The sequence below is a fragment of the Chelonoidis abingdonii genome, chromosome 2 (genome assembly GCF_003597395.2).
Source record: "Chelonoidis abingdonii isolate Lonesome George chromosome 2, CheloAbing_2.0, whole genome shotgun sequence".
In the NCBI taxonomy this organism is placed as follows: Eukaryota; Metazoa; Chordata; order Testudines; family Testudinidae; genus Chelonoidis; species Chelonoidis abingdonii.
In genome coordinates this window covers 97229102-97244079 of record NC_133770.1, presented here as the reverse complement: position 1 = coordinate 97244079, position 14978 = coordinate 97229102, and the positions used below count along the sequence as shown (strand labels likewise).

The 14978-nt window shown below is 46.8% G+C and overlaps 1 protein-coding gene across 3 annotated transcripts in view; it reads left to right on the top strand.

Moving 5' to 3' along the window:
- VPS41 (VPS41 subunit of HOPS complex) overlaps positions 1-14978 on the top strand; it is a 172026-nt gene that overhangs the window by 135242 nt on the left and 21806 nt on the right. For all 3 annotated transcript variants that reach the window (XM_032797067.2, XM_032797066.2, XM_032797070.2), the window contains one exon: positions 12918-12972. In XM_032797067.2, the coding sequence (XP_032652958.1) occupies positions 12918-12972 (55 nt within the window). The remainder of the gene's footprint in view (positions 1-12917; positions 12973-14978) is intronic.

The window sequence follows — 14978 nt, the reverse complement described above, 5'->3', positions numbered from 1 at the left end:
GATCAGATCCAGTATCTCCCGTACGGTCCATGCTGGAGTTCTTTTTGGATTTGGGACTGCCTTGCCACCCGTGCTGATCAGAGCTCCACGCTGGGCAAACAGGAAATGAAAATCAAAATTTCGCGGGTCTTTTCCTGTTTACCTGGCCACTGCATCCGAGTTCAGATCGCTCTCCAGAGCAGTCACAGTGGTGCACTGTGGGATACCGCCCAGAGGCCAATACCGTCGACTTGCAGCCACACTAACCCTAATCCGATATGGTAATAGCGATTTTAGCGCTACTCCTCTCGTTGGGAGGAGTACAGAAACCAATTTAAAGAACCCTTTATATCGATATAAAGGGCCTTGTAGTGTGGACGGGTACAGCGTTAAATCTGTTTAACGCTGCTAAAATCGGTTTAAACGCGTAGTATAGACCAGGCCTAAGTTTGATGATTAGTTGAATTATCTCTGATGTTGCAATGGTCTAGGGCCCTTGGCATTGCATGGAAACATGTCTTACTGTAACTAAACAACGTGGGTGTAATTCATATGGTCAAAATGGCGAGAACTTAAAAATTGGATGGTAACAGACTGCAAAACCCAGTGACGATTCAGTCTGGTGATATTTTGAACAAAAGGAGCTTGTAGCTGCTTCCATCACTTAACACTTACTCTATCAACATTTTAGGCTTCAGAGTGAGACAGAAAGTGACCTTCCTAGAATCTTCATTTTTGCATATGTAATCTAAATAATATGTAAAAATAACGTTACCAAGATTATAAAGTCAAGTGCTCAAAGGTAAGGAAATGCTACTGTTAAATTTGTCCATGCAACCTCAGTTTGGCCCTCTTATGCATATGCATTATAATAATCTTTAATGAAATGATCACATGCATGTTTCACAGAGAGACTGTGAAATCCTGCTTCTATTCATGGAGGAGAGTGTGCTCTAGTTAGCATAGGCTTTTCTACCTAATTCCCCCTAAGTGTGACCCCCTTCTGCCCTGTCCCCTCCAGGCTGTACTTTCCACTCCCAGTTTTAATCTCCCTGTTTTCCTTGCTCAATTCTTACTCAATTCTACCCTCTACTGGCCTCTAGTCACCCACATGCTTATGTTCCCTGTCCCTACTGGCTCCCTGTCCCCCTCCATGGGCCCCTCATCTAGTCTTCTCCTCTCGTCCCCCGACCCATCTTTTTGTCCAAATCTTTTTGCCCGGCTAGTTCCAGTTGTCCCCTCACACCTTGACTTCTCATCAGAACTCTCCTCCTTGCCCCCACCACGCACATTGATTCCCATTCTCCTTGCCCAGCCATTCCAGTGTCTTCTGAGGACAGAATAGATTATGTAATGGTCCCTTCTGACATTAAAGTCAGTGAATTCTCTGGACCCCTGCAGCTCTTGGACCTAGTCCTTTCCCATTCTGTCTTTGCCCAGTCAGTCCCAGTCAGCTCCACTTCCCAACTCTCAGTTTCCCATTTTCTCCTCACCCCCTGAAGCATTCCCCCGCCCCTCAGGGTCCTTATCCAACTTCTCTGCCCCCCTCCATCTGGTTCTTCTCCCTCTCTGCTTTTGCACTGCTTGGGCATCGCAAGGGGGTCGTTGACAGCACAGAGAGAGAGGTTCCCTGCTCTCAGTTACTGTGCTCAGCCCCAGCATGGCCTGCAGCAGTCTAGAGCTGCAGTTGCAAGTGAAGTCCTTCTCCACCCCAGGCTGGGGCATGCCCATTGTTTAGCTGTGAAGCTCTAGCAAGTCTCTACTGAGCATGTGCGAACAGCAGTTTTTCAAGGGCTTATAATTAATTTATCCAAATATGGTCATATTTTCATTGGGATGGCAAAAGGCACATCCGTGACACAAAGGTCACTCTCGTGGCAAATTTCAAGTCCTTGCTTCAAAGTATGGGACCTCTAGAGCATTTTAAAGAAAAGATTGCTAGAATGTTTAACACGAGCAAAACAACATTTTTCCAAAACCTTGATCTTGGCTGAATCATTTTGGCTGAAATTTGAAAATAATAATAATAATGGGAAATTTCAGTCCAAGCTGTTAAAATTTGACAAAGTTATAAGCAAAACAGGGTCTTACAATGGGAGGTGTTGAGCAACCTCAATAAATAGGTGGGGCTACCAGCTCTGCCTCTAATGAGTGCAAGTAATTGTTGTTCCATTATGGCTCAGTGTATCATTATTTATTTTAGAGAAAGTTTTGAAGAAAAAAATCTCTTGCTAAATAAATTTTGAACAGATTCCCTGAAGTAAAGTTAAAAATTGTGAGCACCAATAATAATTTTTTTCTTCAGTTTGATTTATGTCAGTAGCATCTTCATAGGGCCAGATTTTTATCATGATGTCATGTACGTATTGCCTTATTTTTGAGATAAGCATCTGAGATTCAGATTTCACCTATAGTTTTATAGTTGACTTTGTATAATATACAACATGTGATTCACAAGTGTTTCATGGTTGTAGGTGCAGTGATCATGAATACACAAAAACTTTGCAGACGTGTAGGTGTACAATGGCTGTAACTAGTTACAAAATTCAAACAAATAATTTTATTGCATACAGTTAATTACAATATAACAATAAACCCCTATTATGCTGATCTGCCTTGCAGAAGGTTATAGTCTTGGGCATAAGACTCAGTGTTACTCTGTTGTTGGTTCTGGCTCCCTTGTATTGCATTCAGGCTCAGAGTTTACTGAAGTCTATTATGCTAATTTCATAGTTATCCTTTACGTCTAGCTGTTAAGGGAAAAAGTTTTTCATAGGAAAATAACTGGCACAAGAGTTCATAACAATGCCAGATGAGCCATTTCACCATGTGAAATGGTCTGCATTTTTATAACGTACTCTGAACGTGGATTTAAATTATAAATGCTCCTTGAGCAGGAACGGTTAAGGTCTATTTTGGGTAATTAAACCATGTTTGAGAAAATTAATGTTTATATAATCTTTGCTTTAGAAGATGTCTAAATACGTATATCCATAACAATCATAACAGTTTGAATCTCTGATCTCCTCTGCCATATTTTTCTTATTATTTCACAAAAGGTAAAGTAGCATACACAATACTATATTCCATTTAAAAGTGATCAGCAAGCTTTTCTTTAACAAGAAGGTCAAACAAGTGATATTCAGTTCAAGGCCAGACAGTATGGGTATATATGTAATAACTCTGCTTTCTCTTCAGTTCGTATAAATCTTTCGCCTTTTACTACTCCGTCGAGTGCTTGTTCACGTCCATTCCACATTAGGTGTGCGCGTGCCGTGTGCACGAGCGTCGGAAACTTTTCCCTTAGCAGCTCCCATTGGGCTGGCGCCGCCCCCCGTCCTGTCCAAGTGGCGCCGCTGCACCGTGCATATATATCCCCACTTGCCCAACCCCCTCCAGTTCCTTCTTACCGTCCATGGCAGTGTTGGAACAACCTCTTGCTCTGAGAAGCAATCCCTTAGCTTTAGAGGACATAACTGTTATCAGTTCGTTAGCATTCCCTTGTTTTGGACACTTAACAGATTAGATGCTTGGAGGCTTCCAGCACCCGCCACAGGGCATGCCACAGGGCCACAGGTTTAAGGCTTGTGCCACATGCCTATGCCGATTAGTGACCCCCACGACTCCTGTCTACATTGCCTGAGGGAAGCACACCAAACAGAGAAGTATAAGATTTGCAAGGCATTTAAGCCTAAAATAAAGAAAGAGAGAGACTTTCATTTGAAGCAGTTGTTAATGGAGGCCACGCTGCAGCCATCGGGACTGGAGCGCCCGACACCGGCTCCAGCCTCCTCGGTGCAGAGTGCCCCAGAGTTGGCAAGAGACCTGGTGCCAGATAAGCACCGCAAGCCGCTCATCCTCCCCAGTGAGGCCCAACGCTAAACCAAAGGAAGGGTGCGGATGTTCCTCAAAAAGGAGACCGGCACCATCTAAGGGCCCGGGCACCAGGAAGACCGTGTTTGGCACCGGCATCACAAGTCCCACTAAATCCAGGCCCAAGTGAACTCAGTGAGAAGGACGGGCTCAAGGGAGTAATAGATCAACCCTCCACACCTGACACCTTTTGAGGCAGTGAAGGACCACATTGGGTTGTTGACGGTGAGCCCCCTCCTGACCAGGCAGAAGCCTCCAGCACCCAGGCCCGGGGTGCTGTCAAGGGGAAAGCCAGCAATGGTGCACCATTCGAGGACACCGTCCCGGCATCGCTTCTGGCGTTGTTCCCCATCAAGCTCCTAGTCTGTGGACTCTGTTACCCCGACGCAGAGAGAAGTCTCGGTACCAGAGGCGAGTCAGCGCACAGGGTCAGTGCAAGGGACCCGACACTCTCCGGCAGCCCCCCCAAAGACCAGTACCAGGCAAAGGTGAGCCAGTCATCGCCGAAGGTTTCCAGAAGTCACTGGTCCAGGTTGTGGGAGCACTGGTTCCGGTACCGTTTCCGATTGGCAAGAAGCCGCTCGTTGACCTCCCACTGGCACAGATTGATGGCACTGCCGTGGCCTTCACGTTTGGTGTCGCCGGAGTCCAGCACTAAGTTGGGCTGATATAGTTACGTGCACCGGACAACAGAGAACACCAGGCTGGGTGGCAACCCCAGTGGGGACCGCCAGGACACTGGCCCTTTTGGACCCCTTGGGCCTACCACCATTGGCAAGGGGCTCCTTCCAGAGCTAGCTACTCGGTGCACCGGTCCTGGTCCCCACATCAACGCTCCTCCATGCAGGAAGCTACAGTGTCCAGAACACCTGCATCTTCGCTGAGCGAGAGACTGGCACCGAGTCCGGTGCTGCCCCAAGGTCAGCTGTCCTGGCCCGAGCTGGAAGCCCCTCCCGCGGGGGAAGGAGACCAAGGGGACCAGCAGGAGGAAGCTGAGCAGCTGCTGACCTCCTTGTCATCCCCGGATGAAGCGGTAGCAGGCAGAGCGGTAGCAGGGTCTCCACCAATAGATCACAGAGCCTACCAAGAGCTGCTGCATAAGGTTGCTCGTAACTTTGGGTTGCAGGCCGAGGAGACCGTGGAGCAGGAGGACCCCAAGTGGACATCCTGAGCCCAGGAGTCCACCCAGAATAGTGCTTCTGCCCATTAAGATCATACAGTCGAACTATAAGACCATACGGCAGACCCCAGTCTCCAACGCTCCAACAGCCAAAAGTGTGGAGCACAAGTACTTCACCCTGTCAAAGGGGTGTGACATCTTGTTTTGCCACCCAAACCCATGTTCCCTGGTAGTCTCGGCGGTAAATGAAAAAGAGCGCCATGGGCAGCAGGCCCCGGCCCCCAATGCCAAGGAAGTGAAGCGCCTGGACCTGTTTGGCAGGAAGGTGTATTCCTCAGGGGGCCTCCAGTTGAGGATTGCTAACCAGCAGGCATAACTTCAATTCCTGGGCGGAAGTGGGGACATTTAAGGACAACCTCCCACAGGGTTCCCGGTAGGAGTTCACAGTGCTGGTGGATGAAGGCAAGGTCATAGCGAAGACCTCTCTCCAGGCGTCCTTGGATTCGGCAGATGCGCTGGCCAGAGCAATCGTGTCTGGCGTGGTCATGCAACACTCAGCATAGCTTCAGGAGTCAGGTCTGCTGCCTGAGGTCCAGAACTCACTCCAGGACCTCTCCTTCGAAGGGTCCGTGCTTTTTTCAGACCAGATGAACACAAAGCTACATAGCCTCAAGGACTAGAGGGCTACACTCAAGTCGCTGAGTATGCACACTCCGGTGACTCAAAGGAAGCCCTTCAAGCCGCAGCCGCCTCCTCAGCATCACTACCAGCCTCATCCTAGGCACAAGCCCTACCTCAGGTGAAGCAGGGATAACAGGTGGCGACATAATAACAACAATAACAATAGCTCCAATAGGCCGGGCCAAAGCCAAGGCCAAAATAAGTCCAAGCCGGGCCCTAAACTAGGCTTTTGAAGGTGCGCTCAAGGACAGGATACCAGACCAACCACTGGATCCGTCCTCTTGTTTCCTGAATCGCCTGTCCCATTTCTCCCGTGCGTGGTCCAGCATTACGTCGAACCATTGGATGTTACGCATGGTGCGAAACAGTTCTCCTCCCTGCCTACCTCCCCACCCCCCTTCCCTTTCCCTCTTCAGGGACCCCTCCTGGAAAAGGAGGTTTGCATGCTCCTAGACGCAGGGCTGGCGCTTCCATTTAGGCGGCCTAGGCAATCGCCTAGGGCGCCAGGATTATTGGGGGGGCGGCATTTTGCCGGGCGGGGGGAGGAGGCACAGCAGGCGACTCCGGTGGACCTGCCACAGTCATGCCTGCGGAGGGTTCCCTGGTCCTGCGGCTCCAGTGGAGCTGCTGCAGGCATTCCTGCGGACGGTCCGCTGCTCCCGTGGCTCCGGTGGACCAGCGGACCCTCTCCGCAGGCACGACTGCGGCAGGTCCACCGGAGCCGCGGGACCAGCGTGCAGGGCTGCGAAATGACCGTGCGCCTAGGGTGCTAAGAACACTAGCGCCGGTCCTGCCTAGACGAAGGGCGGTAGAGATGGTACTGAAAGACCTAAAGGGGAAAGAGTTCTACTCTTGATACTTCCTCATTCCCAAGGCCAAAGGAGGCCTTCAACCCATTCTAGACCTATGCGGGCTCAACAAGTTCCTGGTCAAGGCACAGTTCCGCATGGTCTGTCTGGGCACCGTCATCCCTTCCCTGGATCCGGGAGACTGGTAACGCTGTCTTCGACATGAAGGACGAGTACTTTCATATTGCCATCCACTCAATGCATCACCAATTCCTGCATTTCACTGTGAACCAGGAACATTACCAGTTCACCGTTCTCCCGTTTAGCCTAGCTGTGGCCCCACAGGTGTTCACAAAATGCATGGCGGTAGTGGCAGCCTTCTTACAGAGGCAGAGGATTCAAGTTTACCTGTACCTCGACAATTGGCTCCTGGTGGGCTGGTCCAAAGAGGAGGTTTGGTACCACGTACAGGTGGCCCTGAGACTATTCCACACTTGTGGTCAACATCCTCAAATCCACCCTCATTCCAATGCAGAAGGTGGAATTCATAGGGGCAGCCCTAGATGCGGTACAGGCAAAGGCGAGCCTTCCAGTATTATGATTCCTGGCCATCCAGCAGGCAGTGACCTCCCTGTGCCAGTTTCCCACTACAACGGCCAGATGCTGCCTGAGGCTGCTGGGTCTCGTGGCAGCATGTACACATGTGGTCAAGCATGCTAGACTAAAACTCAGGACGCTGCAGGCTTGGTTTGCACGTGTATAGCGCTCAGACAGGGACCCCCTGGACTTGGTAGTGACAGCCCCGGGGAACATGCTAGACTCCTTGTGTTCGTGGCAGTCCCAGACAGTGGTTTGCGAAGGCATCCCCTTTGCCGCACAACAGCTGGACCTGACACTTGTGACGGCTGCGTCAGACCTCGGATGGGGTGCTCACCTAGAGGATCTCAGGACTCAAGGCTTGTGATCGGGAGCAGAATGGTCGCTTCATATCAATGTGAAGGAGCTCAGGGTGATTCGTTTAGCCTGCCAGACCTTTCATGCCACTTTGAGTGGTCACAGCTTGACAGTTCTGATGGACAACACGACCGCCATGTTTTATATAAACAAGCAGGGCGGAGCCCATTCCTCGCTGCTCAGCCACGAGGCTCTCATCCTCTGGAACTTTTGCATAGCCCACACCATCCACCTTGAGGCATCATACCTCCTGTGGGTGCGGAACGAATTGGCAGACCACCTTAGCAGGCTGTACCACATACACTAGTGGACGCTCAAAGCGGACGTCGTGTTTTCGCTCTTCCACAAGTGGGGGTCTCCCCAGATAGACCTGTTTGCCACCAAGGACAACGCCCAATGCCCACAGTTGTGCTTGTTCCAGGGCTGCAGCCCAGGCTCAATAGCAGACACTTTCGCGATCCCATGGGGAGGGCAATTGAAATACTCCTTTCCCCTGCTTCCTCTGGTGCACAAAGTCCTGCTCAAGGTGCGCATGGACAGGGTGACGGTCATCCTTGTCATCCCGGCCTGGCCCCGCCAGCACTGGTTCACCACGCTCCTGGAGCTGTCGGCGGAAGCCCCAGTAACCCTGCCTCTGCACCAGGACCTCATCACGGAGGGCGGCTGCTCTACCCTGACCTGCAATCGCTGCATCTGACAGCATGGAAGCTCTGTGACTGAATGCTTTGGAGAGCCAGTGCTCCCTTCCTGTGCAGCAGGATCTACTTGGTAGTAGGAAGCCCTCTACCAGGGTGACTTACCTGGCCAAGTGGAAGAGGTTCTAATGCTTGTGTGGGCCCCAACAGGTTCAGCCATGCCAGGCTCCGGTGCCGACCATTTTAGAGTATCTAGTGCTCCTCAAGCAGCAGGGGCAGGGCCTGTCCTCAGTCAGAGTGCATCTGGCGGCCATTTCTGCCTTCCACACTGGGGTTTTCAGGGGGCTCAGTGTTCTCCCACCCAATGGTGGGGTGGTTCCTTAAAGGACTGGAGAGAGTATTCCCTTACTCACGCCCCCCAGTCCCTCCATGGAATCTACACTTAGTCCTCTCTAGGCTCATGGGGCCCCTGTTCGAGCCACTCACTACCTGCTCCCTCCTCCACCTTTCCTGGAAGGTGGCTTTCCTGGTGGCCATCACCTCTGCCAGAAGGGTTTCTGAGCTGAGGACACTTACTCGGAGCCACCTTATACGGTGTTTCATAAAGACAAGGTGCAGCTCCATCCACACCCCAAGTTCCTCCCAAAGGTGGTCTCACAATTTCATTGAGGCCAGGACATTTGTGTGCTGCTGTTTTTTCCCAAACCCCATGCAGACCCAAGTCACCGCAGCCTGCACTCCATGGATATCTGTTGAGTGTTGGCATTCTACTTGGAGTGCACCAGGCCGTTTCGTAAATCCTCACAGCTGCTCGTGGCCATGGCTGAGAGGATGAGAGACCTCCTGGTGTTGGCACAGCAAATCTCCTCCTGAATTATAGATTGCATTCAGGTGTGTTATGACCTCGCAGGTGTTCTGGCCCCGGCAGTCACAGCCCACTCAACCAGGGTGCAAGCAGCTTCAGCGGCCTTCCTGGCACAAGTCTTGATCCAGGAGATCTGCAGAGCAGCCACCTGGTCAATGGTGCATATCTTCACGACCCACTATGCGGATAGCTAGCAGGCCCAAGAGGATGCAGCAGTTGGCAGGGCGGTCCTTCGATCAATTGTTCCATGACTCCTACCTTCCTCCAAAAGTAAGCTTGTAATTCACCTAATGTGGAATGGACATGAACAAGCACTCAAAGAAAAAATGGTTACCTACCTTTTCATAACTGTTGTTCTTCAAGATGTGCTGTTCACATCCATTTCACCACCCACCCTTCTACTCCTCTGTTGGAGTCGCCGGCAAGAAGGAACTGGAGGGGGTCGGGCCAGCAGGGCTATATATAAGTGCGGTGCAGTGGTGCCACTCAGGCGGGAGCCCCGCCGGCCCGATGGGTACTGCTAAGAGAAAAGTTTCCAATGCTAGTGCACGTGGTGCACACAGCCCTAATGTGGAATGGATGTGAACAACAGGTCTCAAAGAACAACAGTTATGAAAAGGTAGGTAACCATTTTTTTGCATTTCTATAGCTTTTTCTGTCTGAGAATTCTAAAATACTTTACAAAATATGCATGAACAAAACCACAGAACACACTCTCTGAGGTGAGTAAGTACTTCTTATCCTCTTGCTGCAGAGTCCCAGGTAGCTTTTAAGTACCTTAATCAGTGTTCCTTTGTCTAACTGGGAGAGCCTGAAACAAAACCAAGATTTTCTAACTCGTCATCCTGTGCTTTAACTGATGGACCATATTTCCATCATGGTACCACATTCTTAATCATTTCCACTCTCTCAAGGAAAATTGTGGAACAATTCACCTACAACACCTCTCATTGAGTTCAATGGGGCAAGGATTTCACCCTTTGTGTTTGGGGTCCTGGATGGGTGCCCAGGTCACCTATCCCTAAAGTGGCCCTCAACTAGGGTGACCAGATAGCAAGTGTGAAAAATTGGGATGGATTGGGAGGTAATAGGCGCTTGTATAAGACACAGCCTTGATTATCGAGACTGTCCCTGTAAAATCAGGACATCTGGTACCCCTACCCTCAGCGTGTGTAGATATAATAATTACATCATCTGTACATTTTAAGCAAAATATTTTACGAGTTCTTCTTTCATTTAATTGATGTTATAAACTCATAAGCCAGTGCTGTACTTGCTTTACTTTTTGTGTAACAAAAAACCCTCTTTCCTTCCTTCGCATCAGAGACTTTGGGTGATGTTCTCTCAGGGCTTGTCTTCATTACCGGGGAGATGGACACTGCTGCAATCAATGCAATGGGTGTCGATTTAGCAGGTCTAATGAAGACCCACTAAATTGACAGCAGAGCACTCTCCGGTTGATTCCAGTACTCCAGCTCCCAGGGAAGAGTAAGATAAGTTGACCGGAGAGCATCTCCTGTTGATGCACCACAGTGAAGACATTAGGGTAAGTCGACCTAAGCTACGTTGACTCCAGTTACACTACTACAGCTATGTGAATAATGTACCTTAGGTCGACTTACCCTGGTAGTGAAGACAAGCCCTTAGAGTAGCAGCACTGTAGAACTGGTGGAAGTTGTTGTTACACAAAAAATACCACATTAGCTTGTCTCAGACTTGTTTGTCAATCTAGAAGACTAATTACACTCATAATATGGTTTTCTGTCTGAAGGTAATGGAGTGCCTTAGTTTACAAAATAAATTAAATTAAATAATTTTTTAAAAACCTAACTGTTCTTTTAGGTCTGTCACGACCTGGTGCATTATTGTAGGAGTCCTGAATCTGTCTGAAGTTCTATTTGATAGATGTTGTAGTTCTTAAATACTTTAGTATGAATTTTAAGTGGGTTACAACTGAGCTTCCATTTGTATGCACACATCATTTTCACATATGATTTTGTGCACCACCACTTACAGATACAAATGATAGAATTTACATTCATAGAATGTGCAAGACCCATTTGTGCTTCAGTTTTTTGTGCCAAATGACATTTTGTTCACATATATTCTATCCTCTGTATACACAACTGATGCTGCAAAAAAACACTGCACAAATTTTGCAGGTGCACAACTGAAGCCATTTTGCTCTGCTTCTTGGCTGCAGGTGGAGTATGGTGTGACTTAGGAGGATTGTGGAATGGGCAGTGCAAAAGTGGATTTTAAGTGTGAGAAAAAAACGCTACGTTCAAATGAAAGTCCCTTAAACTCAACAGATCTTGTTTACATTTACTAAATACGTTTTCAATAAGAAAGGGGAGAGGGAAAAGAGAAAAATTGCCAAAGCAGTTTACAAATAACATTATTGAATTTACCATCACTCTAGCCCTTCACACTGCTGAGAAATAATGAGAGGAACAAAAACTTACAATTTACCAATGTTTTCCTCTCCAATTAACCAGATGTCCTGTATAAATTCCGTAGACCCATATTATAGATGCATAAATCCAATCTCTCACTATCAATCAATGATAAACTGGCCAGGAAGAAATTATTTTCTTTCTTAAAAACCTTTCTGAGAGAGGAAAACAGCACTATTATTCAAGTGCAATTTCACAGATGTAGTATGAGAGAAACTGCAAAAGAAGAATTTATGTTCTCTGCTTCCCTCTACAGGGAGCATTATAGTTGCAGTAATATTGAAAACCTGGCTATTTTTACCTTATATTTCCTTTCACAGTGGAAAAAGATTGGTCAGCTGTGCTTATACCCTTATTCACTTGTTTATTTTGGGTTTTTATCTGTAGATAGTATGGAGAACTTCTTGGTCTGACTTTGAGTGTGATAGGAAGTCGGTTTCTCTCTGTTCTGTGTTTCAATCCATACAGAGCTATGTGAGAGGGGGCGGGAGACTTAATCCACCCTTGTATCTGTCTTTAATCATGTATCATTCTCCTTTTGATCTCCATGAATCAAATTCCCTGCTGATATAAATTGGCGTAGCTCCATTGCCATCAGCATTGCTGCCCCAGGGTACCACCGCAAAGATGTTGACTTTCATCTTCTAATCTTACTGATGTCTGAATAAATGCCTACTAATGTATCTTCTAACTTTTGCCCTACTTTCCCTGAGTGGGTGAAAGAAAACCTCATTTTCAAAAACTTGACTCTTTTTATGGCTTAGTCTATTAATACAGATTACTTGATAAGTTTCCTCTTTTGCCTTCTTCCCCATCCTTTCTCTTTGTACTATATATAACTTCTTTAGAGTACCTGCAAATGTTGGTCTCTTCATTCTGCCTGCTGACTAGTTTCAGGGTGACTTTCTCCAGTTCAGGATGTGGAAGAGTGGGAGCTACTCTGTTAGTTGGCCAGGAGTGTCCTCTGGCCAGAACCTTTCTTTCCAACGGCCTGTAGTTCCCAAACTTGGAACACTGATGGAGAGCTTGCTGGTTATATGGTACAGAACTCTTACTTGTGTCCAGCTGCTAAATCACATAAAAGCAGCTAAAATATTTTTAGTATTACTTTTCCATGTAAGCCATTACTGTAGTTGCCTTTAGGATGTTGTGTGATTGGAATGGAAGATATGATACTAAGATGTGATCCATGCTATGAAAAAGAAGTGAGAATCCCTCCTCTAATCTGTTGCATATGGTCCCTGCTTGCCCCAGGAATGTGAGCCCTGAGGATGTTTGTCAGTCTGAGTCCTGGGTATAACCCAAACTGTAGCTTTAAGAACTCTACCCCTTCCACCTCCAGATAAATGAAAAAAAAATCAGAGGGAAAGATGTGCCAAAAAGTCTCTTCTTTTAAGTAATTCTGAAGGCTCTGCCAATGTATATTAATGGAGCTGTTCTTTTGTCCAGATGTGTAATGCATCTCTATAGAAATGTATCTTTTGGCCTTTGTAACATTTGTTGATGATAAATATTATGGCATGGTACCCCATATTCTCTTTTTCCCCCCCCCCTCTGAAATTTAAGGCTCTTGAGATCTGCCAACAGAGGAACTTTGTAGAAGAGACCGTCTATCTTCTGAGTAAGTAACTTTTGTTGTAGTAAATTGCAGCATAATTTTAATCTTGTCATAAAGTTTGTGCTGTGAAAGTATGCACAAAGCATTAAGTCCTGTCATTTAACACACTTGTTCTCCCAGAAACAAAGTTGGTGTGTAGTCAGTAAAACTACCTTACATATCTATCTCCTACCAGGAGACAGGCAATTTTTGATTTAGTCCTAAGTGGAGCAGAGGATCGGGGCCAAGAGGTAAAGACAGCCAAACTATTAGGTAGTAGCGACCAAAATATATTTAAATATAACGTCCTTGTAAGGGGGAAAATACCAAAGAAGCCCACCAGAGAAGCATCTAACTTCAAAAAGGAAAACCACACAAAAATGAGGAGGCCAGTTAAGCAGAAATTAAAAGAAACAGTCATGATAGTGAAATGTCTGCAAAATGGATAGAAACAATTTTAAAACACCATAAGAGGCTCAAACTAAATATGTGCCCTAAATTAAAAAAAAAAAAAAAAAAAAAAAAAAGAGGTCCAGAAAAAAATAGTGCCCCCATAGCTAAACAGAGTAAAAGAGGCTGTTAGAGGGAAAAGTCATCCTTTAAAAATTGGAAGTCAAATCCTATGGAGGAAAATAGAAAGGACCATAAACTCTGGCAAGTCAAGTGCAAAAGTATAATTAGGCAGGTCAAAAAGGAATTTGAGGAGCAACTAACAAAAGACACAAAAACTAATAGCAAATTATTTTTAAGTACATCAGAAGCAGGAAGCCTATGAAACAATCAGTGGGGCCACTTGATGATCAACATGCTGAGGGAGCACTCAAGGAAGACAGCCTCATTGCAGAGAAGCTAAATGAATTCTTCGCACCAGTTTTCATTGCAGAGGAGGTGAGGGAGATTCCCACGCCTGAACCATCCTTTTTCGCTTTTTAGGATAAATCTGGGGAATCGTGCCAGACTGAAGTGTCAATAGAGGAAATTGTGGAACAAATTGATTAAATTTAAACAGTAATAAGTCATCAGGACCAGATGGTATTCACCCAAGAGTTCGGAAAAAACTCAGATATGAAATTGCAGAGCTTAATAGCTGTGATATGTAACCTCTCACTTAAATCAGCCTCGTACCAGAGGACTGGAGGATAGCTAATGTAACATTGATTTTTAAAAAAAGACCAGAGGCAATCCTGGCAATTATAGACCAGTTAGCCTAACTTCAATACCAGGCAAGTTGTTTGAAACTATAGTAAAGAACAGAATTATCAGTCACGTAGGGGAACATAATATGTAGTGGAAGAGTTAATGCAGCTTTTGTAAAGGGAAGTCATGCTTCACCAATCTATTAAAATTCTTTGAGGGGGTTAACAAAGTGGAGAAAGGTGATCCAGTGAGTACAGTGTGCTTGGATTTTTAGAATTCCTTTGACCAGGTCACCAAAGACTCTTAAGCAAAGTAAGGATTTGTGGGATAAGAGGAAAGGTGTCTCATGGATCAACAGCTGGTAGTTAGGAAACAAGGGGTAGAAATAAATAATCAGTTTTCACAAAGGAGAGAGGTAAATAGTGAGGTCCCCCAATGATCTGTACTCTGGGACCTGTGCAGTTCAGCAAATTCATAAATGATTTGGAAAACAGGGTGAACAGTAAGGGTATAGCTACATTTGGCTTTGAAGTGCGAGTGTGGTCGGAGCGGCAGCGCTGGGAGAGAGCTCTCCCAGCGCTGCACGTAAACCACATCCTCTACAGGTGTAGCGCTCCCAGCGCTGCCGCCCTGATTACACCGAGGCTTTACAGCGCTGTATCTTGCAGCGCTCAGGGGGGTGTTTTTTCACACCTCTGAGCGCGAAAGTTGTAGTGCTGTAAAGTGCCAGTGTAGCCATACCCTAAGATGGCAAAGTTTGCAGATGATAAAACTTACAAGATAATACCAAAGCAGACTGTGAAGAGTTACAAAGGAATCTAACAAAACTGGGTGACTGGTCAACAAAGTGGCAGATGAAATTCAGTGTTAAGTGCAAAGTAATGCACAAATAT